The sequence below is a fragment of the Triticum aestivum genome, chromosome 2A (assembly GCF_018294505.1).
Source record: "Triticum aestivum cultivar Chinese Spring chromosome 2A, IWGSC CS RefSeq v2.1, whole genome shotgun sequence".
In the NCBI taxonomy this organism is placed as follows: Eukaryota; Viridiplantae; Streptophyta; class Magnoliopsida; order Poales; family Poaceae; genus Triticum; species Triticum aestivum.
This window is the reverse complement of record NC_057797.1, coordinates 664,184,018-664,210,847: the sequence shown is the minus strand read 5'-3', so window position 1 is coordinate 664,210,847 and position 26,830 is coordinate 664,184,018. Positions and strand designations below refer to the sequence as shown.

Here is a 26,830-nt window from a genome sequence, read left to right as displayed (position 1 = left end):
GCGAGTAGCAATGTCAAATTGTGTTGAGGAGATAGGCGACCAGTCCCCATGCCACGACGGCGGCTAGCAGCAACGAGCCGATGATAGCCGAGTGGCGATCCACGCAAAACGAACACTACTACATAGGCACAACCTCATAGATATTTTCTTTTTCCATAAATTCTCGTTTGTCAGTGAGCACCATTTTTATACAAGTTGTAGATTGTAGCACTATGAATAATCTTAAAATCAATCACCGGGAGTATGGTTTAGAATTCAAAACAAATTGTTCTCTCCTTTGGCTGGCACACCCAACTTTTCCTTTATAGTTCTACCACTGCTAGGCTCACTCTTATCATAGCGAACCTGACCTGAACTGTACATGGTATCAAGAAACCACTAACCAAAAGGTGGTGGCGGGAAAGATCAGAAGGTTGGATGGGGTAGCCTAACAAAAAACGCCCCGTGTCACTCCACGCGGTGACTCGGGCACAAGCCTAGCCGCCATCGTACACCACCCTGCCTCCACCCCTCCTCCCCTGCCGTCGCATGGGCTGCTGGGAATGCACTGCCTCGGCGGCTTCACCCCGATCAACGACATTTAGCTCGAGCAATGGGCTGTGGTGGGTCTTTCTGGCCAGATCTGGTTCTCTAGCTACCGGAGGCCCGGAGGAGGCTCGGTTAGCGACTGGTTTGCAGCAGTTTGCAGGGTGGCTCCCTTACGGGATGGTGGGTTGCGGTGGTGTCGGTCTGGGCAGGCCTTCAGGGTGCTGCGGGTTGTGCTCCAAAAGGATCTATGTGGTGCAACACATGGCGTCTGTTGGCTCTGATCTGGTGTGGTGTGTCCGCGACATTGCCCTTGAGATAGGTGTTCGGCTCTCCGGGCGAAAGTCTTGCTCGAGTTTGGTCGGGGATGGTGACAAAGGATACCTTCGGGTGTGGTTGTTTGGAGGCGTCAAACGAAACATCTAATTTTGCTAAGAGATAAACAAGATGAGTTATTATTGTTTAAATTCTACCCCGCCCTTCAATGTGACTGCCTGGAACATCTTGGATGTAGAGAAACGCCAAGATTTTTGACAATGTCTACCAAATGGCTTTCTATCTTTCTTTTAATAAAGTTTCAGTGCTGGGGTTTTGCCTACAGTTGTCAATTCTAAGAGAAAAATATTAGAAAAATGTTACCTTTCAACCAGCGGATCGTGCTCTCGCATCTGCCGTGTGCGGAGCCGTTGGATTACTTTTGATCAAACAGTCCACGTGTATGTATAGATTCTACGCCTCGCATCCGCCGTCCTCGGAAGCCAACGCACCCACTGTATGTATTAGGATTTTGCAACATTCTTCATGTTTCTGAAACATAGGGAATGTTGCAGTGGCACCACGACGGTGCGACGATGCAGACTAAAATTTCTGTAACATAATATCTGTTGCAAAAATAATTCTGTAACATAATATCTGTTGTAAAAAAATGTCTGCAACATTATCTTTGTTGCAAAAAATAAAATCTACAACACAACCTTTGCCACAAATGTTTTCTGTAACAAGACCTCTGTTGCAAAAGTAATATAAAAACTTCGCAACAAGATCTTTGTTGCAAAAAAAATATGCAACACAACTTATGTTACAACATCCATTTTTTGTGACAAAATGTTTCCGCAACAAGGTCTCTGTTGCAAAGTAGAGTAAAATATTCAATCTAGATTGTGCCGAATCAGACGGCTCGCGCAGCGGCGAATCTTTTAAAAAGATCCGCCAGCCGACGCATAGCAGTCCCCAAAATATTAGGATACTTTGGCAGTATATTTTAATATATCCTACTAATGAGCGTTCAGGAGACTGGAATATAACAATTAAAAAATAAGAGCTGAACGCGATAAAAATATTGATTTCCCGAAAAGGAGCGGCTCCGAACTATCCAACGATGCTGACACGTACAGGTGTGCTGGATAAAATTTTCATTCTTTCTTTCTCCTCTTCATGTTCTAAGTTATGTACAGATTTCACGGCAGACCAAAATTTTGAACTCACTGTAACATTACATCAAACTATAAAGAAAAGGGAAAAGGGGCTAGCGCCTATTTACTGTTCAATCTAAAATATATTAATGCAAAACCAAGCAAAAAAGTTCTTCTAATTTGCCAATCAGCATTCGATGCAGACCAGTCAAATGCTGTACATTTGTCTTGCTCATACTGATTGCCTGCTTCTGCATTGACAGAACATGTGGAGTATCAGATTGCTGAAGTCAAGTTAGAAATACACAAACAGAAGTCATGTTTCCGGTTAGGTTCGACATGTATTTTTAACAAAATTTAACCGCATATCAAATGCATATTTCATGTCAAATATTGCTGAGACTACTATTAAAATATAATTTGTATTGCCAGAATCAAACGTGAAGATCATGCAGGTGCATAAGTTTCATCTTTGAGGTATTCAGTGTATAAAGGCAATGTACTCCCTCCGTCAAGTATTTTGTATCATTTACGCAAGTCAAGTATTTTGTATTTACCTGTCTTCTTCTGTAAGAAGCTCTTCCTGATTTCTCCATGCAAAAAACACAGGAGAAGATAAATTCTGCAGTAGCTTCTGTACACAAAAAACTTCACCACCTTTCCCTTCTAAGTGACTAAACCTATTATAATAGCTATCAATTTTAGTCTGAGAGTATGTCCTCCAATTCAGGAATGTCTGGTCCAGCAATACGGCCGTAGTCTGGATCAGTCTCATTTGATGAATCCCCTCCCAAGGGTGTATTCTCTCCATAGTCCAAATCGCTCCAGTCAAACTCCGCATCACTGGTATGATTCCCGGGAGCTTCACCAGCACGATTGCTTAGGTTCGGCTTACTATGCCCAGTTCTTCTCTTTGTCCTTGCACAAATGCAGTCCATAGGGTGCTCGTGAAATTCACCTTTTCCTGGTTTAATCTCATTTGGCTCACCCATAAACCCCTTTTGGTACATCTGAACTTTGGATGCAAATGTATCCCAGCTCATGCTGGTTCGATTAAGGAAGAGTGAAGAGAGCTTCTTAGAATTGGGTCGTATGGTCCTCTTGTGCCCAAAGTATCTCCTGAAATCAGCATTTATTTCAATCAATCTACTTACATTTACAGGGTATTTGAATATGCAGGCAACAATTCATATTGTAAAAAATCTACTGCTATTCAAATTATTGTAGAACTGCACAAAAGAGATTACCTTCGACCAGCCAACATTCTTGCCATGTTGCCATTGTTATTTGTCACGAAAACATCGCTGCCATCACACACTACATAATCAAGGGCGGCCATGCGAGACGAGAATGGCAAGAAAGGTGCCAGCTCCTCCTTGCTTGATAGAGTCTCCTTCGAGTGGAAGTTTGGGAAGAGCGCTTTCAGAGGTGCTAATGTCTCCTCTCCTCCATATACATCCCCCGACGCAACATATAGGTGGACATCCTTCCCAAAACCCAATGCCCTGAGCATGAAGCCAACTTCTTCAGGTGTTAGAGGACATTTGCCATGCCGGCGCTCTCTGTCAGGGTTGCTTTCCTGCACATAAGTTTGAGTGTAACTGTAAAAAACTGAAAGGGCCATACATTAATAACCATGAATGAAGAATGGTCTCTTACATGCAGTGTATTCCACCTCTTACGTATTGCACCTAGTTCCCTTCTCTCAATTTCGCCACCCCCAAAGTAGCATCCCGAGAAGGCCAGCATGTCAGGCTCAAATCTGTCATAGGTTAAGTGGGTGAAGAAAATTCGCTTGTACTGCATAGCCAACACAAAATTTATTTGAAAGAAGTATTACCTTAGGTGAAGAGCAATGAAGCGTCCACTTTTGGCTCTCATTCTTTGGACAAGCAATCGGCCCATTTCGAGAATTGGATCTGTGAACTTTAGTGCATGATAATTGACTCTACACCTCAGCTTTTGAAGATCAGTCTCCAACCTGTTGGAAACCCGGTAGTCAAATTTTGTTAGTTGAACAACCTGCATGAGCAGAAATGCAAGAAACATGTCAGAATTGAGCATTTTCAGCCTGAAGTTCTGAACATAAGAAATGTGTCATGTTGACAATCCGTAATGCTTACATGTTTCTTTAAAAGGGCAGGTAGTACTCGGTTCTCATAGCATTTTGGAGTACACTTCCTAGGTACACGCATCTTATATGGAAATGGTGTTTTCCCATTTATATCAGGTACTTGTCGTATGATCTTTACATCATTTGCGAGCGAGGATATGAATGAGTCAGCATCAAATATCTCCCCAAAATCACTGTGATACAGAACACCGAATTAGCACATGGTGCTTTGCCAGAACAACCAAAAGAGGGTAAAGATTGTTACCTTGCGTCATTCCAGAAAGATGCCTGATCAAGCTTTGGAATGACAAGTGTTGCATTCAGAATGCGCGCTGCAACAACAGCATCTATGATCTGGAAACAGATAAGCAGAAGCGTTTTCGTGTCATTTATTGAATTTCATCACTTATCTAAAAATGGGGAATATTATCATGACAAACTTCTGATGTTGGAACATTAGAGTTTCATCACTCTGTATAGCAAGAAGACACGAGTCTGAGCACAAACAAAGAATTGATTATCTGGATACCCGCTCACAGTGATAACTCATACTGATTGGTCAAGAAACACACGCTATGACCTCGAACCGAAAGTTGTTCAGATTGATAACTCATACTCATAGGTCAAGAAACACACGCTATGATCTCGAACTGGAAGTTGTCCAGATTGATGACTCATAGGTCAAAGAAACACACACTATGATATCAAACTGGAAGTTGTTCAGATTACTCAAGATCAGAATTTTTTTTTTATTAAAGCTCAAGATCAGAATTGGCAAGTAAGTATTCAGGTACACGTTTCCTACGGTATAGGGTAGTTGTATATGACAGCTAATACTAACAAGAAAGGAATAAATACAGTGGTGCAGTCATGCAGCGCTTCCAAAAGTAGTTGGAGCATACCAAGAAAAGACGGAAATGCAGGGATGCAGCCAAAGGCGTCAACAAGTTGTTGGAGTAAATTGAATTGACCAGGGCTATATCATAGATGCTTACAACTGAAGAAAACTGACATTATTGTACTATTAGCACATGGCCAAGCCCAAGAGTCTCATCATTGCGAAACCTAGACTGACATTAGACCACTAACACAGTAATTCAGGTAGGCTATGTATACATGGAAATTACGATGTAATTCAACTGCAATATATTCACACTGTTGGACCAAGCAAAAAGACAATAATTCGATGGGACAAGCCAGCAACTAGCATGGCAGCACGTTCGTTCGTACTCACCCCTGTTCGCTGCTGGTTCAGGCCCCCGCTGGTGGCGATCATCAGATAGCGATTCGACTCGGTGACAGCCTTGGCATCTGCTGAAGGGGAAACTTTACTGTTAGCGAGCAGTGAGACACGAACACGAGCAATGGCAATGCTAATCTTGTGAAGCAAAACAATCCGTATACGGAAGGGAACGAAATTGCTGCAAGCAACAGGCGTGCGCACCGGCGAACTCCTTGGTGGCGTCGCTGCAGCCAACGAAGTGGTGCGCCGTCTTCGACGTCCAGAGCTCCTCCCCCAGCCTGCTCCCGCCACTCTGAAGAACAAATTAATCAGGCGAATTGGCCGCTCGATTTCACCGGGTTTAAGCGCAAGAAACGGTGAGGCAGAGCGCGGGGTTATCCACTCACCGGAACGGTGAAATCGACGGTGCCGACGAGATTCCTGCGCAACTCGGCCGGTTTGTTCAACTGCTCCGCGAAACAAAAGGGGGGGAGAGGAAAAACAGCAAACAGAATCGGCATTAAGGCAGGAAGCGAGCGAAAATCGGAGAGCATTGCATGGGCCGACGGCGACCCCCGTCGCCGCAAAGTCGCGCCTTTTGTTAGGAGGGGAAAGCGTACCAGGAACGGCGGGTTGGGGCGCCGGACGCCGCCGCCGCCGCCGCCACCCCCGAGCGGCGGCGAGAGGAAGCAGTGGAACGCGACGACGACGAGCAGCAGGCCGGCCGCCGTGAACGCCGCCGCGGCCGGCGCCACCGAGGGCACCACCCAGCGGCCGTGGTGCTGCCCGCGCCGCCGCCTCGACCCCATGCGGCGCCCCTCCTCCTCCACTCACGCGCGCGCGCACGTACGACGCGCGCACGCCTTGTTCCCTTCCCGCTCCGGTCCTGCTGGGCCTCGTGATCGAGCGTGCGGGTTTTGGTGGTGGCGGCAGAGATGGGAAGCGGCCGGGGCCGGAGGCGGACGGAGGTCCAGGCTTTTGTTTCGTTAGTTGGGTGGCAACATTTGGCGAGAGAGCAGGCAGTAGAAAACGATGAGACGGCAGGAGAAGCGACTGCCTCCTCCTCCTAGACTACTAGCGGGGCGGCTACAGGGAGATCAATCATATATATCGCCAAAGAGAGGGGGCTACAAGCAAATAAATAAACAACACCAGTGGGTCAGTAAAAAAATGGAGGATCAGAGCGAATCCACGCACACTAACCGCTTTTAATTCCGTTCGGCCGTTCCGATTATATAGTACACACTAATCTAATCCAATGCAAAGCATTACCCTCAAAAGCATTCCTTATTTGGATTCTATCTTAAAATCTGTTTCCTTATTTGACACTGAAAAAAAAATTCTTCTCTATTTGACACAAGTTCTAAATTTTATTCCCTATATGACATTTTCGTTCATTTTGAGCCTAAATAACACATGAAAAGACTCTTTTACCCCTCATGTGGTATGTGTGTGAGGGGCAATAAGGCACGCACGCAACATCAGTGTGAGGGCAAGAGAACATACGCAGCAACACATACACATGTACCAACACACACGCACGCGCACACACACGCAACAACACGCACGCGCACGTGCACACACACGCAACAACATGCACGCGCACGTGCACACACACACGCACACACACGCAGCAACACACATGCACGTGCACACACACGCAGCAACACACACGCACGCAGCACACACACATACACACACACGCAGCAGCACACACAAGCAGCACATAGGCACGCAACAGCACACACACGCGCGCGCACGTACACACGCAGTAGCAAACACACACTGCAGCACACATGCACACACACATGCAGCTGCAGCACACATGTGCACGTGCACCCACACACGCAACAGCACACGCGCGCGCACACATACAGCATGAGGGGCAAAATCGTCTTTAAAGATGTCATTTAGGGTTAAAATGGACAGAAGTGTCGTATAGGAAATAAAATTTAGGACTAGTGTCAAATAGGAAGAATAACTTTTCCAGTGTCAAATAAAGAACCAGATTTTAAGACAGTGTCAAATAAAGAATTTTCTCTTGTATATACGGGGACGGGGTGGTACAGTACCCTCCAGCGAGGACGGCGCCCCCGCGAACGAATCCCAAATAATTACAGGCCTCATTGAATGCGCAGTCCACCCGTCTGGTGCTAATTCATTGCAATTTGCTGCTAGGTATTCATGCTAGTAATAAGGTGCTTCATTTACGATCCGATTCAAACGAGAGATCACACGTGCCGTTGCCCTGATTTTTTTTTTGTTTCTTTCCTCTTTTTTTTTTCCAAGAGCAGCAGACCGCCCGCCCAATGGGAGCGTTAACCATGGTGCGCCGCACGACGTGATGAAGCGTGCACGTAGCCAGCTTTCTTTTTGTTAGTTAATTGATTAATATAATTAATTAATTAATTCGTGTCGCGTCAAAAAAAAGGATGGATGGAGAGGGAGAGGGGCGACGTCGCACATGCAGGAGCAGTCCACGTGATGGTTGCCTTGGCTGTACCGCTTTCGACGATCCTAGCGGCCAACAAGCGACCGGCCACGACTGATCCCGTCCCAGCGGGCCCGCCTTTCCGGCCGTATGCCGAGCCGGACTCTTTGTTCATCTGGCATGCAGACGGCGTTGTTGAGTAATGTGATTGTATTAGGAAACATAGGTTAGACTAGGAAATATTTTGGCTTGCCTTGTATTCCAAGTAGATCATGTACTCCTATATATATGCTCATGAGGCTCAAGCAATACAACGAACTATTCCACCAATCCTTCTCACTCCCCTTCTAACATGGTATCTATCGCTAGTCGATCCTAAACCTAGCCGCCGCCGCTTCCGCACCTGCGCCCCGCCCCCGGGGCGGTCGGCCTCCATGACCGCCGCCGGGGGCCGCGCCGCCCGTACCTAGGGTTCGTCCGCCGGCCGTGTTGGTCGGCTGCCCTAGAGAGTTTTTTTCCCGATCCTTTGATCCGGGTTTTCTCTCTCGCCGGTCGTTTTGATCGGCGTCTACTTTTTGGTTTTCCGATTTTTTCTTGATCGGTTTGCGTCGCCCACCGCCGCCGTCGACACCTCGCGCCTCTACTCCGACATCGGCGCACCCGGCCGGCTACTTCACCGACCCGGCGGCCTCGTGTGACAGGCCGCCCTCAAGGCCGTCGTCCGCGCGCCGGCCCGCCCGTCGATCTACGCCGGCCGTCACCGCCCTGCTCCGACCGGGACTTCTGCATCACCCCGACTCGGCGGCCTCGCGCCATGCGGCGGCCAATCATAGCCGCCCTGCCGCCCGACGCCGCCGGCTTCATCTCGGACTCCGACGCCACCACGCCTCCACCGAGCGGCGTCCCCGACCTCGCGCGCGATCGGCTTGATCACCCGCTCGCCGCCGCGATCCGCCTCATCTACGCCGCGCGACCGACCTGGCCCGTCCGTTACGCGCGCCTTCGCAGGTCCCGTGAAGATCGTCTCCGAGTTCAGCGCGCCCCTCCGTCGATCGAGCAACGGGCTGCCGCTGCGTCGCCCCGTCGGGCCGCAGCGCCGCCGCCCCGTGGTTCTTCTCCCGGCTGCACCGACCCGCGTCACCGCTGCATCGCCCCTTCGGGCCGTAGTGCCGCGGCCCGCGGTCTACCGCCGCCCCGAGGCCGTCCACTCCAGGCCGTCCCCGTGGCTGCACCGACCCTCGCGCCGCCGCTGCGTCGCCCCGTCGGGCCGTAGCGAGCGTGGCACGCGGTCCACGCCGCCGTCTCGAGGCCGTCCACGCGGTTGCACCACCCCGCGCTCCGCCGCTGTGCCGCCCCTTCGGGCTGTACTACCGCGGCCCGCGGTCCCTGCGACCGTCCCGAGGTCTTCCGTCGTCACCCCGACCTGCCCGCCGCCGCCGCGTCGCCCCTTCGGGCCGTAGCGCCGCGGCCCGCGGTCCACTGCCGTCCCCGCGCGTCGACTTCCTGTGGCATGCACCGCAGCACCTCCTTTGGCGTGGGAACGCCACCGTCCGCGCCGATCTTCGTCACGCTGTCAGGGTTCTTCGCCTACTTCGAGCATCGCCGCCGCACTCATAACCAGGCCGCCGCCGCCGCTCTTCTTCGGCCGCCGCCGCTGCTACCACCGTAGCCGCCGCCGCCACCCGTCCACCCCGTTCGTCTTCATCCAGCACCAGCCCGTCGCCAGCATCGCCGTCCTCTACCCCGACCGCTTCATCTACTCCGACAACCGCGTGCGACATTGGCCCCGCGCCGATTGGCGCCGCAACCGTCGTCGAGTCCTTCTCTGCTGGCCTCTCCGACTTCTTCGACATGGCGTACAGTTTGTGCAGGTCCCAGTCTACGCATGCCCGGTGCTGGCAACACCGCCGCGTGCCTTCGTCCACGACGTGTCCGCGGGCCTGGCAAGCCTGGCGCGGCGCTTCGTCAACTTCGTCTTCGTCCGTCTACGCATGCCCGGTGCTGGCAACACCGGTGCGTGCCTTCGTCCACGATGTGTCCCCGGGCTTGGCAAACCCGCCGCGACGCGTCGTCAACATCATCTACTTCCTGGCGCACCACTACTTCGACACCACTGCGCCCATGCTAACTCGGCACCCCCTTGCGCCCGCGGCTCCACGGCGACTTCCTCGACACCGGCTACCCCGACTCGACATCGACCACCGCATTCTTCGCACGGCTACCTCGACCACGGCTCCACCACCCACGCTCTCGGCTACATCGACAAACGGCACAAAGGGCTACCGCCTGCTTGAGCAACCTCGTTGGTTTCCACTCCAGCCACGACTCCGCGATGCATCGACCGTTACGACTGTGGGGGGTGTCCGTCGGCTTGCCTTCGGATTCTTCTCTAGTCTCACCGTTTGCATCGCTACCGTTGTGACTGCGGGGGGATGTTGAGTAACGTGATTGTATTAGGAAACATAGGTTAGACTAGGAAATATTCTGGCTTGCCTTGTACTCCAAGTAGATCATGTACTCCTATATATATGCCCATGAGGCTCAAGCAATACAACGAACTATTCCACCAATCCTTCTCACTCCCCTTCTAACAGGCGTGCTGCGCTCGGGGAAAAAGACTGCGGTCAAGTTCGACATGCACGGACCATGACCGATGACCGCCCTTCCATGCACTATATAACCAAAACAGGATGAAAATGGAACTTCGAAATAGAGAAATTGTTTCCGAATGTTTTACCCTCTTTTTTTGCACTTTGGCTCTGTACTGGATTACTATAAAAAAGTATTAGTACTACTAGTAAGTAGGGGTAATTTTCTTGGTACAAATTAAAGAACAAAAAAAAGGAAAAGACGGCGAGTTGTTTGGGTTTTTTTTTTTTTGAGTAAGGCAAGTTGTTGGGATTCGCTGCAGGTTTTCAGTGCTGCAAAACAGCCTGCTCTAGAAGAATACACCTCTACCGGGTCTACGTACCGAATGCAAGGTGAAAGGCCTACTGAACTCCGGTGATTGCTGCATTGAAACGCATTCTGTTAGTAACAAATTTAATCGAAAGATATTCCAGCTGTCTTGCATCAACTACTCCCTCTCTTTTGGGCCTTATTTTAACTCCGGGCGAGAATAAACCCCGGATGGGTAAAAGTCGGTTTAGACGGCCTGCATGTGATTTGGACAGAAGAAAATGTTTGTTGCACCCAAGTGGGGCGGGGGTGGCGCATACGGTGGGGCCACGTACCCCTAATAACAAACTGGACGCAGCAACAAAATCATGCGTCGATGGGTGGATTAGAAGAAAAGTCCCCATCACCCACCACCGGTCCCAGCCCATCAGCTCATGAGGTTTTGCTTTGTGTTTCCCCTTGAGTACACTATACAGACCAATAATTGGCTTGGACAAAGTCTCTGTAGCTTTTGCTAATATAGCAATGGCATTTGTCTGTTCCCTTAAAAATATAATTTATTTAGACATTTCATATGGACTACACCTACGGATATATGTGGACATATTTTAGAGTGCAGATTCACTCGCTTTGCTCCGTGTGTAGTCAGTTGTTGGAATCTCTAAAAAAGAATTATATTTAGAAACGGAGGAAATAGATGGTGGTATTTGTTTGTTTAGTTATGTGTCGTGTAAATGCATCCGTTGCTAAAACTGTACTGGATTAGAACCGCGGCTGCTCATGGACTGTTTCAGTTAGAGTTGCGCGTGACATCCCGCTTGTCATGTCACTAACTCGCTGTTTTCTTCTTCTTCTGGATGAAGCAACCAAGAAATCTAGGAGCAGCATACAACTTTGGGAGCAGAACGGTACCAGAAAAGCAGTTGATTATTCGTTTCAGTAGAATATATGCTCCGAGTCTAAGCTATCCCCATGATTTTATCTTTTATAGGTGTCTACGGCTAAACAAGCCAGGGCATCACCTAAAGAGGGGCTAATGGCTTTCTAAAAACACTTCTTCTTCGGTATAACCCCTAAACACAACAACGGCTGAGATCGCACCGTACCCCTTCATTAAAAAGGGTAGGATCGTCCCAGCACATAAAAAGCCGCCGCCTGCGCGACGGGGCTGTACCCGCGCGACGGGGCTCTACGCCGACTACCCGTACACGCGTCCGTCCGCGTACGTACGAGGACGACCAAAGAAAAAAAACGACGCGACCTGTCGAGCGACGTACTCGTGGCGACGTGGAAAAAAACGGCGTGACCTGTCGAGCGACGTACTCGTGGCGACGTGGCGTCGGCTGGACGAAAAAAAACAAAAATAACACGACGCGACGTGTGTGGACGGGCGGTTGCGTGCCTTCTAAGCGACAGTCAAGGGCGGTTCCCGACGTGGCCGCCGGCCCGATGCGCCATTAATGCCGGCGTTAAGCCGGGCGTCGGTCACCTATCGGACGCCCTCCCCCACCCACCGACGCCTGCCTTTAACGCCGCTCGTCGCCTCGTCTGCCTCCCCCACTCCACTCGGCGTGCCTCGACCCGCTCACCCCACCCACCGTTTCGCTCCACCACCGACGAGCTCCCTTTCCCGGCGGCCTCCATGGCGTCCGATAGCGGCGGTAGCTCGTGGCCGACGAGCCTGGGCACGCCGGAGACAGACGAGCTCATCCGTCTCGGGATGATGGTGTCGTCGGGCTGCCGTCTGCCTCGCGCGTTCCACGTCACCGCCGACGGGTACCCGACGAGGGGGCCCGGCGCGACGCCGGACGAGCTCCGCCAACACGAGGGCGGCCGGTGGAACATCGTCGGCCGCGCGAGATTCTGGAAGGGCAAGAACTTCTGGGCCGTCGTCGCGCAGGCTCGTCGGGAGTTGCGGACGGGCAGCTCGTCGTCGGGCCCGGGCGGTTCGGCGTCTGCCGCGCGCGGCTCGTCTTCCGCCCCGCGCCGGCGGCCGCACCGTCTCCGAGCTCGTCCCGTCGTCCGGTTCCCGCCATCGCCCGGCCCACCTCCCCTCCCGTCGTCGACATCCCGCCGGAGCAGTTGGCACTGCACGAGGACGGCGACCCCGACGACTGCCCCGGCTATCTCATCGCACTGCGGGCGTCGCAGGCAGAAGCGGCGGCTGCGACGGCGGCCGCAGAGGCGAGAGAGGCCGCCGAGCTGCAGGCCGCACTCGACGCGGCGACGGCAGCAGAGGCCGCCGAGATGCAGGCCGCACTGGATGCGGCGGCGGCCATTGAAGCGGTGGAGCCGTAGGTGGCTCCGGAGGAGGGCGACGGTGGCTACTGGAACGACAGCGGCAAGAGCAGCGACGACGGCGACGGCGACGACGACGGGGGGAGATCGTGGACCTCGGCAACTCCGACGACGACGAGTAGATTAGGATTTAGTCGTTATGTTTAATTAAGTTTACTTAAGTTCTGTTTAATTAAGTTTTTTATGTTTTAATGTAAAATGAAACGTCGTTATGTTGAACGAACTATCATTTATTGTTATGTTGGAATGAAAATTAGTATGAAATATTATGGACAAAAAGTGAATCATTTTATAAAATAAAAGTGACCCGAAAAAAATTAAAATTAAATAGTTTACCAGTATAATTGAAAGAATAGTAAAAATTATATAAAAAAAGATGAAGAGAGGAAGAAAGGAAAAAGTAAAAAACGAAATTAGAAGAAGGAATTTGTAATTTTTTTTAAAAAAATTAGTATGAAATAATTTTGAATTAAAAACAGTGTTTTAGGACTATTGAAGCCAAAAACCGTAGAAAATGCAAACAGACCCAAAATGCACATAAAATTGGCATGCATGATTCTCAAGTAGATAGAATGCGATAAAAAAATTTGGGCATGTTTGTAAGTTACGGAAAGAAAGGTGTTCGGTACACACATTTTCGCACCGAAACCACTGGGTTGCACAGCAAGTGCCAGTGCGGTTTGCCGAAATGCACCCAACTTTTGGCAGCATGTGTCGGGACCCGCCCAGGGACCGCACGCCAGAGATGAACGAAATCGGACTACGAACACACGTTGCGTCACGTCCGGGCAGTGTTTTTGGAGTTTTCGGCGGGGAAAATTATAGAAAATCCGTACAGCGTCGGAACGCGACAAATTTTGGCGTGCGTGCCCTCAATGGTCACTGTGGCCCGTGGAAAAAAAACTGAGCGACTTTGGGGGATGCGACGGAGAGACGTACGACCGAGGGTCCCCTCCACCCATACCGAAACCACCGGGTTGCACAGCAAGTGCCAGTGCGGTTTGCCGGAATGCACCCAACTTTTGGCAGCGTGTGCGGGGACCCGCTCGGGGACCGCACGCCAGAGATGAACGAATTCGGACTACGAACGCACGTTGCGTCACGTCCGGGCAGTGTTTTGGGGGTTTTCGGCGGGGAAAATCATAGAAAATCCATACAGCGTCGGAACGCGACAAATTTTGGCGTGCGTGCCCTCAATGGTCACTGTGGCACGTGGAAAAAAATGAGCGACTTTGGCGGATGCGACGGAGAGACGTACGACCGAGGGTCCCCTCCACCCATACCGAAACCACCGGGTTGCACAGCAAGTGCCAGTTTGGTTTGCCGGAATGCACCCAACTTTTGGCAGCGTGTGTGGGGACCCGCCCGGGGACCGCCCGCCAGAGATGAACAAAATCGGACTACGAACGCACGTTGCGTCACGTCCGGGCAGTGTTTTGGGGGGTTTCGGCGAGGAAAATCATAGAAAATCCGTACAGCGTCGGAACGCGACAAATTTTGGCGTGCGTGCCCTCAATGGTCACTGTGGCCCGTGGAAAAAAATGAGCGACTTTGGCGGATGCGATGGAGAGACGTACGACCGAGGGTCCCCTCCACCCATACTGAAACCACCGGGTTGCACAGCAAGTGCCAGTGCGGTTTGCCTGAATGCACCCAACTTTTGGCAGCGTGTGTGGGGACCCGCCCGGGAACCGCACGCCAGAGATGAACGAAATCGGACTACGAACGCACGTTGCGTCACGTCCGGGCAGTGTTTTGGGGGTTTTCGGCGCGGAAAATCATAGAAAATCCGTACAGCGTCGGAACGCGACAAATTTTGGCGTGCGTGCCCTCAATAGTCACTATGGCCCGTAGAAAAAAATGAGCGACTTTGGCGGATGCGATGGAGAGACGTACGACCGAGGGTCCCCTCCACCCATACCGAAACCATCGGGTTGCACAGCAAGTGCCAGTTTGGTTTGCCGGAATGCACCCAACTTTTGGCAGCGTGTGTGGGGACCCGCCCGGGGACCGCCCGCCAGAGATGAACAAAATCGGACTACGAACGCACGTTGCGTCACGTCCGGGCAGTGTTTTGGGGGGTTTCGGTGAGGAAAATCATAGAAAATCCGTACAGCGTCGGAACGCGACAAATTTTGGCGTGCGTGCCCTCAATGGTCACTGTGGCCCGTGGAAAAAAATGAGCGACTTTGGCGGATGCGATGGAGAGACGTACGACCGAGGGTCCCCTCCACCCATACTGAAACCACCGGGTTGCACAGCAAGTGCCAGTGCGGTTTGCCTGAATGCACCCAACTTTTGGCAGCGTGTGTGGGGACCCGCCCGGGAACCGCACGCCAGAGATGAACGAAATCGGACTACGAACGCACGTTGCGTCACGTCCGGGCAGTGTTTTGGGGGTTTTCGGCGGGGAAAATCATAGAAAATCCGTACAGCGTCGGAACGCGACAAATTTTTGCGTGTGTGCCCTCAATGGTCCGTGTGGCCCGTGAAAAAAATGAGCGACTTTGGTGGATGCGACGGAGAGACGTACGACCGAGGGTCCCCTCCACCCATACCGGAACCACCGGGTTGCACAGCAAGTGCCAGTGCGGTTTGCCGGAATGCACCCAACTTTTGGCAGCGTGTGTGGGGACCCGCTCGGGGACCGCACGCCAGAGATGAACGAATTCGGACTACGAACGCACGTTGCGTCACGTCCGGGCAGTGTTTTGGGGGTTTTCGGCGGGGAAAATCATAGAAAATCCGTACAGCGTCGGAACGCGACAAATTTTGGCGTGCGTGCCCTCAATGGTCACTGTGGCACGTGGAAAAAAATGAGCGACTTTGGCGGATGCGACGGAGAGACGTACGACCGAGGGTCCCCTCCACCCATACCGAAACCACCGGGTTGCACAGCAAGTGCCAGTTTGGTTTGCCGGAATGCACCCAACTTCTGGCAGTGTGTGTGGGGACCCGCCCGGGGACCGCGCGCCAGAGATGAACGAAATCGGACAACGAACGCACGTTGCATCACGTCCGGGTAGTGTTTTTGGGGTTTTCAGCGGGGAAACTCATAGAAATCCGTACAGCGTCGGAACGCGACAAATTTTGGCGTGCGTGCCCTCAATGGTCACTGTGGCCCGTGGAAAAAAATGAGCGACTTTGGCGGATGCGACGGAGAGACGTACAACCGAGGGTCCCCTCCACCCATACCGAAACCACCGGGTTGCACAGCAAGTGCTAGTGCGGTTTGTCGGAATGCACCCAACTTTTGGCAGCGTGTGTGGGGACCCGCCCGGGGACCGCACGCCAGAGATGAACAAAATCGGACTACGAACGCACGTTGTGTCACGTCCGGGCAGTGTTTTTGGGGTTTTCGACGGGGAAAATCATAGAAAATCCGTACAGCGTCGGAACGCGACAAATTTTGGTGTGCGTGCCCTCAATAGTCACTATGGCCCGTAGAAAAAAATGAGCGACTTTGGCGGATGCGATGGAGAGACGTACGACCGAGGGTCCCCTCCACCCATACCGAAACCATCGGGTTGCACAGCAAGTGCCAGTTTGGTTTGCCGGAATGCACCCAACTTTTGGCAGCGTGTGTGGGGACCCGCCCGGGGACCGCCCGCCAGAGATGAACAAAATCGGACTACGAACGCACGTTGCGTCACGTTCGGGCAGTGTTTTGGGGGGTTTCGACGAGGAAAATCATAGAAAATCCGTACATCGTCGGAACGCGACAAATTTTGGCGTGCGTGCCCTCAATGGTCACTGTGGCCCGTGGAAAAAAATGAGCGACTTTGGCGGATGCGATGGAGAGACGTACGACCGAGGGTCCCCTCCACCCATACTGAAACCACCGGGTTGCACAGCAAGTGCCAGTGCGGTTTGCCTGAATGCACCCAACTTTTGGCAGCGTGTGTGGGGACCCGCCCGGGAACCGCACGCCAGAGATGAACGAAATCGGACTACGAACGCACGTTGCGTCACGTCCGGACAGTGTTTTGGGGGTTTTCGGCGGGGAAAATCATAGAAAATCCGTACAGCGTCGGAACACGACAAATTTTTGCGTGTGTGCCCTCAATGGTCCGTGTGGCCCGTGGAAAAAAATGAGCGACTTTGGCGGATGCGACGGAGAGACGTACGACCGAGGGTCCCCTCCACCCATACCGAAACCACCGGGTTTCACAGCAAGTGCCAGTGTGGGTTTGCCGGAATGCACCCAACTTTTGGCAGCGTGTGTAGGGACCCGCCCGGGGACCACACGCTAGAGATGAACGAAATCGGACTACGAACGCACATTGCATCACGTCCGGGCAGTGTTTTTGGGGTTTTCGATGCGGAAAATCATAAAAAAATCCGTACAGCGTCGGAACGCGACAAAATATCTGCATGAGCCATCGCTATCTGAGGGAATATCCCCGACAAACGCGCACGTCGCCCAATCACGTCGCGCACGTCGCCCGATCTGATCCCCGTCGCCCGCCGCTGCCTACACTGTCGTTCCCCGCCTGACAGCGTCGCGCCGTCGTCAACGCCCGTCGTCACCCCGCACTAGCCGACGTCACCACCCGCCGTCAGCGTCGGTCATCAACACCCGTCGTCACCCCGCACTAGTTGACGTCACCAGCCGCCGTCAGCGCCGGTCGTCAACGCCCGACGTCACCACCCGCCGTCAGCGCCGGTTGTGAACGCCCGCCGTCAGACGCCGCTGTCAGCCACTGTGATCGCCGTCGCCCGCTGTAGTCGCCGTCGGGCAGGCATTTCTTTTAATATTTTCAACATTATATAACACATTAGATGCATGCAACGTCACATAGATATTATTATATGCAGTATGGACATCGATGTTGTGATTGCATGTTCCGTAGAAAAATGGGTTAGTCTTGTTAATAAGTTAACATCAAGTCAGCGATTTACGTTTTACGAAATGGAGATGGAGGGCATGTTACGAATACCTTCGGTCAAGATGCGTGATAATTTACTTGCGCTTATGATTCAAGGTTACAATCCTAGTAGTAAAAAATTCATGGTGCAAGAGGCAGCCGGAAAAAAGGGTTGATTTTACTGAGGCCTGATGATGTGTTCACTATATTTGGTTTCAAGAATGAAGGAGTTGATGTTTCTAGTTTTTTGAGTATGGACCAAGGCAAAGCAATAAAAAAATTCCAACTAGTTTTGTTAACAAGAAGAATGATAAAATATTGATTGATGATCTTATTAACAAGATTGTGAGAAATAAAAACACGGACAATGAATTTGTTCGGATGGCGTTTCTCATCCTATTAGGGACTATAATTGCACCAGTGTCTGTTGAGTACATTCCGAAGAATTATTATGCACTAGTGCAAGATGTCAGGCAGATAAAAAAGTTCAACTGGAATGCATTCACTTTGCGGTTTTCTTTGTCGGAGATTGGTATGGTCTTGCAGCCCGGTCGTGTTAGGGAATGGCCACGTGGGAACCTAGCACTTCTCTAGGTATGATTTATTTTTTAAATTGAATAGTTGTATTATGTAATAATAGTGTAACACATGCTAAATGGTTGTTTGTTTGTTTTGCAGTATCTATATTGGGAGAAGGTGTAGCCAAGCACCGGTCCACAATACGATCCTTTAGCGTTGTTGAGCCCGTTGATGAGGAATTGGAAAGAAGCGGCAGCGGAGAAAAGAGACATGTGCGACTTTGAATATGGTCGTGGTGTTGGAATGGTAATACGTTAAATATATATTTTTCCATTTAAAGTCTGCAGTTAATTATTAATTAAATATGATTCTATGATTCTTTATGTTGTAGATCGATGACACCATTACTGAAGAGTACCGCTTAAACAAAATTAAAATGGAACAGGATGAAAAGAACAAGAAATCCAGTACGAGAAAGTCTAACATTACTGGAAGGAGAACAGGCGTGAGTACATCTGAGGCTTCAGCTACCCAGAGCCCTATTATGGATCGGATTTTGACTGAGCTGAAGCACATTCGTAAGGATATGCTTCATATGCCGGAGCTATGCACACAGGTACAAGTTTTCTGATTTTGCCATTCACTATGTTTTTTGATGTGTCACATAACTAATTACAACTAATTTTTAATCACAGAGGGTCATAGAGAAATTGAACAAAAGCATTGTATTCTACAAAGCCAGTGATATTAAAAAAGAAGAAGAGAATGAGTATGGTGAAAATAGTGAAAGTAGAAACTATGGTGGGAAACCTCGTAAAGAATTTGTATATAATCCTGACATGGACAATTTCACCACACCGGGAAAAAAGAATGTGCAAGAGGATGATGAAGATGATATTAATGATTCTGAAGAGAAGACACCTTATTACTGCACACCTGAATATTGGGATAGTTTCAAGGGTGATAAAGAAGATCCTATCGAAGTTCCTGAGGTATCTGATGAGAAATCTGTTACATCTTTAGGAACGGATGGAATCACATCACGTGGATCCATAGATTGTATTGGAGAAGATGAGGTACAGGAGGAGGGTGTAGGGAGACGGAAGCGGAAGGTGTCAAACCTTATAAAGTCTCCTTATGTTCGAGTTATACCTACAAAGCGTGCAAAACGTTCAGCAAAAGCAAGTGAGTTTAATCATATTGTTTTCGAGCTGAACTTACTACTTCTCATTGACTTATTAACATATTACCGTCATGTATTGCAGAACTATTCGAGAAAGAAGTCTTTCAAGATGAATACGATGTGATTAAAGCTAGTGTTAAGTTTGTTTGTGCTTATGAGCGGTCAGCAAAACATAGAAAGAAGGAAATATTCAATGATGGCATGCGCGAAGGTCTCAGTGCAGAGAGGGCTTGTAAGATTCTTGACCGTGAATGGATAACCGGTGATGTAAGTTATTGTTGTGTTTTCTATTAGCATTCAATGCAAATTGGAATTGTTATACATCACTTAAATTATTTTCAGGTTATCAATGCTTATTCGTCGTATCTATTGGGAGTTGTTGGTGACGATTGTCATATAATGCCGACCTGGCTGGTCAATTGGTTACTTGAATTTAGACCGGACACCGAGCCAGGAAAAAATGACAACGAAGTTGTGGCGAAGAAGAATGGACCCGTATAGATGCACCGATGAGTATTTTAAAAAAGATAAGGTAAGTTCAACTGCCTTAATGTATGCATATATGGGATATAAATAATAAGCGCGTATGTGTTGATTGCATCATATTTTCGTTGTGATGCAGATTTATATTCCTCTTAATAAGGGAAATACCCATTGGGTTTCGGTTGTCATGCATCGCCCGAAGGAAGAGTTCCATGTTCTTGATTCTTTGATGGGACCCGAACTTGACAGTGAAATTACATAAAAAGTTGAGGAGCTGGTACGGCATAAATTTACATGAGCATATTGAAACTATCATTTAGTAACTGAACTATGTTTAATTCTTTTCGTGCTATCATGTATATGAACAGAGAAAACAACTTGGATATGACATACGTGATGTGAATGCGAGCGGTGCTGTGAATTATCCGGATGTGTCTACCTGGCCTATCAAAACGTATAATATGCCACAACAAGAAGACAGGTGAGTAAATACTTTCATATTGTTTTAATATCTATCCTCAAATGCGAACTTATGAACCGTTCTTTGTACGGACCAGCAATTCATGTGGAATATTTGTTCTTCGATGCTTTCAATATTGGAACGGTGAAAAATGGACAAGCCATTTTTCTCAGGTCTGGTTTTATTTCAAATGCTTATATTTAATTAAATTCATTATGTAATACTATTTGAATTTTACTAATATGAAGTTCTAACAGGGTGTTACGGCATATCTCTATCAAGGTAGTTTTGGTGATTGATGACAACATGTTTGCGGACTAATCCTGTGCTTTGAATTATTCACAGATTCTCCCCTGGCACGAGACACTTTCTTCCCCTCGGAGTGTATTTCAAGACGATGTAGCTCTTTCGTTTCTTTCTCGGTGGACTAGTTGCGTAGAGGGCACCGTACTATCAAGAGGGGGTCCGCTGGGGTTTTGCATGGGTGGAATCATCACGTACACATCAGCTTCTCACCCTCCGAGCTTTTCCTGTCCATTGAAGAGATCTCTCCTCTCTTCCTTGTTCTGTCTGGGTCTAAGCGGCAGTACCACGCACCCAGCAGTAGTACCGCTGAGAAGCCACAAGCGGCAGTACCGCTTCGCAGCGGTAGTACCGCCGTGGCTCCACACCAGTAGTACCGCTGGGGGCCTGGCACCTCCGCCTGGTCCTCAGCTTCTTTGAGAGATCCCTTCTCCCTCTCTCTCTCACTCCAGCGGTAGTACCACACTGCCTGCGGTACTACGGCCGAAGGGTCACAAGCGGCAGTACCACTCCACAGCGGTACTACCGCCCTTGACCCCACTGTCGTAGTACCGTTGGACAGTCTGGCTCCTACCGCCCCGATTCGAGAGGTCTTTTTCTCGTGTCGGGTTTTGCGGCACTAGTCACGGTTGTAGTGGCGGTAGTACCGTTCCTGGAGCGGTAGTACCGCCCTACCACCGCGGTAGTACCGCAGTTGGATCTATTCCCTACTAGTCTCCTCAGCGCGGTAGTACCGCTGGCTGGGGCGGCAGTACCGTTGTCCTGGCGGTAGTACCGCGCCCTCTCAGCGGTAGTACCGCCCTGTGCGGAGCTGGTTGGTGGGGGGCAACGGGATTGTTGCCCCCACTATAAAAGGGAGTCCCCTTATTCCTTCTCACCCACCTCTTCCTCCCCCAAACTCCATTTATTGCTCAAGCTCCATTAAATACTCCAAGCTTCATTTCCGCCCAATCTGTCTCTCTAGCCAATCAAATTTGTTGATTTGCTCGGGAGTGGTTGAGAAGGCTCTGATCTACACTTCCACCAAGGGATTTTCGATTCCCCCACTCATCCCTAGCGGATCTTGTTACTCTTGGGTGTTTGAGCACCCTAGACGGTTGAGGTCACCTCGGAGCCATATTTCATTGTGGTGAAGCTTCATGGTCTTGTTGGGAGCCTCCGCTTAAGTTGTGGAGATTGCCCCAACCTTGTTTGTAAAGGTTCGGTCGCCGCCTTCAAGGGCACCAATAGTGGAATCACGGCATCTCGCATTGTGTGAGGGCATGAGGAGAATACGGTGGCCCTAGTGGCTTCTTGGGGAGCATTGTGCCTCCACACTGCTCCAACGGAGACGTACTTCCCCTCAAAAGGAAGGAACTTCGGTAACACATCCTCGTCTTCACTGGATCCACTCTTGGTTATCTCTTACCTTTACTTGTGCAAGCTCTTTAGTGTTTCTACCCTTGCTTGCTTGTATGCTTGTTGTTATTGCATCATATAGGTTGCTCACCTAGTTGCACATCTAGACAACCTACTTTGATGCAAAGTTTAATTTGGTAAAGAAAAGCTAAAAATTGGTAGTTGCCTATTCACCCCCCCTCTAGTCAACCATATCGATCCTTTCAATTGGTACCAGAGCCTCGTCTCTTTATTAAGGACTTTACCATCCAAAGAGTATGGTTGATACCATAGACGGTGTGGAGGAACACTCCGGTGTGAATCCGATCTCATCTACGGGAGATGGGGGAACTTCGGTCTCTCGTGAGGAGTTCAATGTGGCCTTGGAGACATTGAAAACCTCCATGACGACCGAAGTTGAAAGCATGTTTACTAAATTTCTTGAGGGGCTTAAACTTTCCACCGCACCGTTGAAAGTGGGTGATCCCGCCAACAAGGTGTCGGATGCTATCCCCGACAAGGGGGAAGCTAGTAGTGAAAAGGCTCCTTCTTCTAGTGGCAAGAATGGCACCGGCATCTTTGTCCACGTGGAACCACCACTTGTTTATGGTGGACCGGTTCCTACCACTCATTTGAATCATGCCGGTCCTCACCCTAAGATTGTGAAAAATGAGGATTTTGATTCTTGGGTTTACCGCTTTAAACGTCATTTAAATCATGTGAACACTAACCTTTGGAGAATCATTGAAGAAGCTTTCTATCCACATGATCCAAGCAACTTCACTCCTCGAGAAGCCACGGACAATCAATTCAATGAGAATGCTCTCTTCATCATTCAAGATGCAATTCCACCCGAAGACCTACCTCATCTTCGTCCCTTCACCTTGGCCAAAGATGCATGGCATTGTGTCGTGTCTCTCTACCGGGGAAGCGCAAGCATTCAACGCTCCAACTATGAAGTGGTACAAGATGAGGCCGATGAGTTTGCAATGAAGGAAGATGAAGAACCTCGTGAGCTTTATCGGAGAGTAACCAAACTCGCGGTCTCACTACGAGATCACGGGAGCAAGGACATGGATGACAATTGGATCAAGCGCAAATTCCTCAAGGCAATGATGCCCTACCACAAGGCCATGTCCTCCATCATTCGTCAAAGACCGGACTTCCACACTTTGACCTCAAGTGAAGTGTTGGATGAGTTTGTGGCCATGAACATTTCGGACAAGACCGCCGACAATGCGGTGCTCCGTTCTCAATGGGCAAAGAAGCCTAACCTTGCATTGAAGGCCAAGCTCACCGTGGAAGAAGAAGAAGAGGAAGAAGAGGAGAGCAACCCCGAAGATACGAAGTATGCATATCATGAACACATGGCACTTGCTTCAAGGCAATTTTGGAGCAAGAAAAACTCGAGGCCCAATTTTAGCAAAAACAACTCGAGTGGCACAAGGGGCAAGCAACATGTAAGGACTTGCTACAATTGCGGCAACGTGACTCATTTCGTTGCGGAATGCCCGTATGAGAAGAGGGAAGATAATGGTGGCAAACTCATCCAAAAGGACAAGGCCAAGTCGTTCCTCAACAAGAACAACTTCACCAAGAAGACTCCTCCCAAGGCTTTGGTTGTGCAAGAAGAGTACAATGAGGATGATGACGATGATGAAGATGATGAGTCGGTTGCCATGGCCTCCGTTGCCATTGCAACAACGTCACGGGTGTCTCTCTTCGACTCACCCAACGAGAGCATCACCGCCAAGTGCCTCATGGCTAAAGCCACCAACAAGGTAACCTCCAATATCAAAACTACCATCATTAATCATCCTTCCCAAACGGATAGCATTAATGAACTTGAGGGAGCTAATGTGGAGGCTAATGAGTTTGAGGCCTTTATGGGCAAACTCAAGGGAAAATCCAAGAAGCACTTTGTTGCTCTCTTGGAACAACTTGGTTAGGCCAATGACATGATCGAGGCTCATGAAGACACCATCTCTAAGATGGAAGGGCATAGTCGTGACTATGCCGATGAGATTTCGGATCTTTCCAATGCTCTTGAGGAAGAGCGTGGTCTTCGTTTGGCTCTTGAGGAGTCACGCAATGTTGATCATGAAGGAAATATGCCCTAGAGGCAATAATAAAGTTATTATTTATTTCCTTATATCATGATAAATGTTTATTATTCATGCTAGAATTGTATTAACCGGAAACATAATACTTGTGTGAATACATAGACAAACAAAGTGTCACTAGTATGCCTCTACTTGACTAGCTCGTTAATCAAAGATGGTTATGTTTCCTAACCATAGACATGAGTTGTCATTTGATTAACGAGATCACATCATTAGGATAATGATGTGATTGACTTGACCCATTCCGTTAGCTTAGCACCCGATCGTTTAGTATGTTGCTATTGCTTTCTTCATGACTTATACATGTTCCTATGACTATGAGATTATGCAACTCCCATTTACCGGAGGAACACTTTGTGTGCTACCAAACGTCACAACGTAACTGGGTGATTATAAAGGAGCACTACAGGTGTCTCCAAAGGTAAATGTTGGGTTGGCGTATTTCGAGATTAGGATTTGTCACTCCGATTGTCGGAGAGGTATCTCTGGGCCCTCTCGGTAATGCACATCACATAAGCCTTGCAAGCATTGCAACTAATGAGTTAATTGTGAGATGATGTATTACGAAACGAGTAAAGAGACTTGCCGGTAACGAGATTGAACTAGGTATTAAGATACCGACGATCGAATCTCGGGCAAGTAACATACCGATGACAAAGGGAACACCATATGTTGTTATGCGGTCTGACCGATAAAGATCTTCGTAGAATATGCGGGAGCCAATATGACCATCCAGGTTCCGCTATTGGTTATTGACCGGAGACGTGTCTCGGTCATGTCTACATTGTTCTCGAACCCGTAGGGTCCGCACGCTTAAGGTTTTGATGACAGTTATATTATGAGTTTATGAGTTTTGATATACCGATGGAGTTCGGAGTCCCGGATGAGGTCAGAGACATGACGAGGAGTCTCGAAATGGTCGAGACGTAAAGATCGATATATTGGACGACTATATTCGGACATCGGAAAGGTTCCGAGTGATTCGGATATTTTCGGAGGTACCGGGGAGTTATGGGAATACGAGGAAGAAGCAATGGGCCTTAATGGGCCTTAGTGGGAAGGACCAGGAGGTGGCGCGCGCCCCTCCCAAGCCCAGTCCGAATTGGACAAGGGGTTTGGGGCGCGGCCCCTCTCTCCCTTCCTTCCCCTCTTCCCCCATTTCCCCCCTTCTCCTAGTTGGACTAGGAAAGGAGGAAACCTACTCCAACTAGGAGTAGGAATCCTACTCCCTGGCGCGCCCCTCCTAGGGACGACCTCCTCTTCTCCACTCCTTTATATACGGGGGCAGGGGGCACCCCATAGACACACAAGTTGATCCATGTGATTGTTTTCTTAGCCGTGTGCGGTGCCCCCTTCCACCATAATCCTCGATAATATTGTAGCGGTGCTTAGGCGAAGCCCTGCGACGGTAGAACATCAAGATCGTCACCACGCCATCGTGCTGACGGAACTCTCCCCCGACGCTTTGCTGGATCGGAGTCCGGGGGTCGTCATCGAGCTGAACGTGTGCTAAAACTCGGAGGTGCCGTAGTTTCGGTGCTTGATCGGTCGGGTCGTGAAGACGTACGACTACATCAACCGCGTTATGCTAACACTTCCGCTGTCGGTCTACAAGGGTACGTAGATCACACTCTCCCCTCTCATTGCTATGCATCACCATGATCTTGCGTGTGCGCAGGAAGTTTTTGAAATTACTACGTTACCCAACAGTGGCATCCGAGCCTAGGTTTTATGTGTTGATGTTATATGCACGAGTAGAACATAAGTGAGTTGTGGGCGATATAAGTCATACTGCTTACCAGCATGTCATACTTTGGTTCGGCAGTATTGTTGGATTAAGCGGCCCGGACCGACATTACGCGTACGCTTATGCGAGACTGGTTCTACCGACGTGCTTTGCACACAGGTGGCTAGCGGGTGTCAGTTTCTCCAACTTTAGTTGAACCGAGTATGGCTACGCCTGGTCCTTGCGAAGGTTAAAACAACACCAACTTGACAAACTATCGTTGTGGTTTTGATGCGTAGATAAGATTGGTTCTTGTTTAAGCCCATAGCAGCCACGTAAAACTTGCAACAACAAAGTAGAGGACGTCTAACTTGTTTTTGCAGGGCATTTTGTGATGTGATATGGTCAAGATGTGATGAGATATAAGTTTTTGTATGAGATGATCATGTTTTGTTGAAGTTATCGGCAACTGGCAAAATCCTTATGGTTATCTCTCTATTGCATAAGATGCAAGCGCCAAATAATTACTTTACTTTATTGCTATGCGATAGCAATAGTTGCAGGAGCAATTGTTGGTGAGACAACCATGTGACGACACATTGATATAGATCAAGATGATGGAGATCATGGTGTCATGCCGGTGACGATAGAGATCATGACAGTACTTTGGAGATAGAGATCAAAGGCACAAGATGATGATCGCTATATCATGTCACATATTTTGATTGCATGTGATGTTTATCTTTTATGCATCTTATCTTGCTTTGATTGACGGTAGCATTTTAAGATGATCTCTCACTAATTATCAAGAAGTGTTCTCCCTGAGTAAGCACCATTGCGAAAGTTCTTCGTGCTGAGACACCACGTGATGATCGGGTGTGATAGGCTC

The 26,830-nt window shown here is 49.5% G+C and overlaps 1 protein-coding gene across 2 annotated transcripts; it reads right to left on the bottom strand.

Annotated features, from left to right (window-relative positions):
* Positions 1-1,925: 1,925 nt before the first annotated feature.
* LOC123190062 (O-fucosyltransferase 6) lies at positions 1,926-6,343 on the bottom strand. 2 transcript variants are annotated; one of them, XM_044602627.1, is made up of 11 exons: positions 5,893-6,343; positions 5,680-5,739; positions 5,495-5,585; positions 5,285-5,361; positions 4,316-4,404; positions 4,061-4,244; positions 3,778-3,959; positions 3,597-3,699; positions 3,185-3,516; positions 2,495-3,056; positions 1,926-2,188 (listed from the first exon to the last, which is right to left on the bottom strand). In XM_044602627.1, exons 1-10 carry the CDS (start codon positions 6,079-6,081, stop codon positions 2,639-2,641), a joined length of 1,725 nt encoding a protein of 574 aa, XP_044458562.1. In that variant the 5' UTR covers positions 6,082-6,343; the 3' UTR covers positions 1,926-2,188; positions 2,495-2,638. The 2 variants fall into 2 exon arrangements, with proteins under 2 accessions (XP_044458562.1, XP_044458561.1); XM_044602626.1 differs by having other exon boundaries at positions 5,285-5,364; positions 5,893-6,332.
* Between the last annotated feature and the right edge of the window lie 20,487 nt (positions 6,344-26,830).

What these genes read in the sequence shown, in the direction of transcription:
- LOC123190062 (XM_044602626.1), bottom strand. Translation starts at nt 6,081, where the DNA reads ATGGGGTCGAGGCGGCGGCGCGGGCAGCACCACGGCCGCTGGGTGGTG. An exon ending in GCCCCAACCCGCCGTTCCTG is followed by an intron (nt 5,740 to 5,892) that starts GTACGCTTTCCC and finishes TTCGCGGAGCAG; the next exon opens with TTGAACAAACCGGCCGAGTT. An exon ending in AGAATGTTGGCTGGTCGAAG is followed by an intron (nt 3,057 to 3,184) that starts GTAATCTCTTTT and finishes TGCTGATTTCAG; the next exon opens with GAGATACTTTGGGCACAAGA.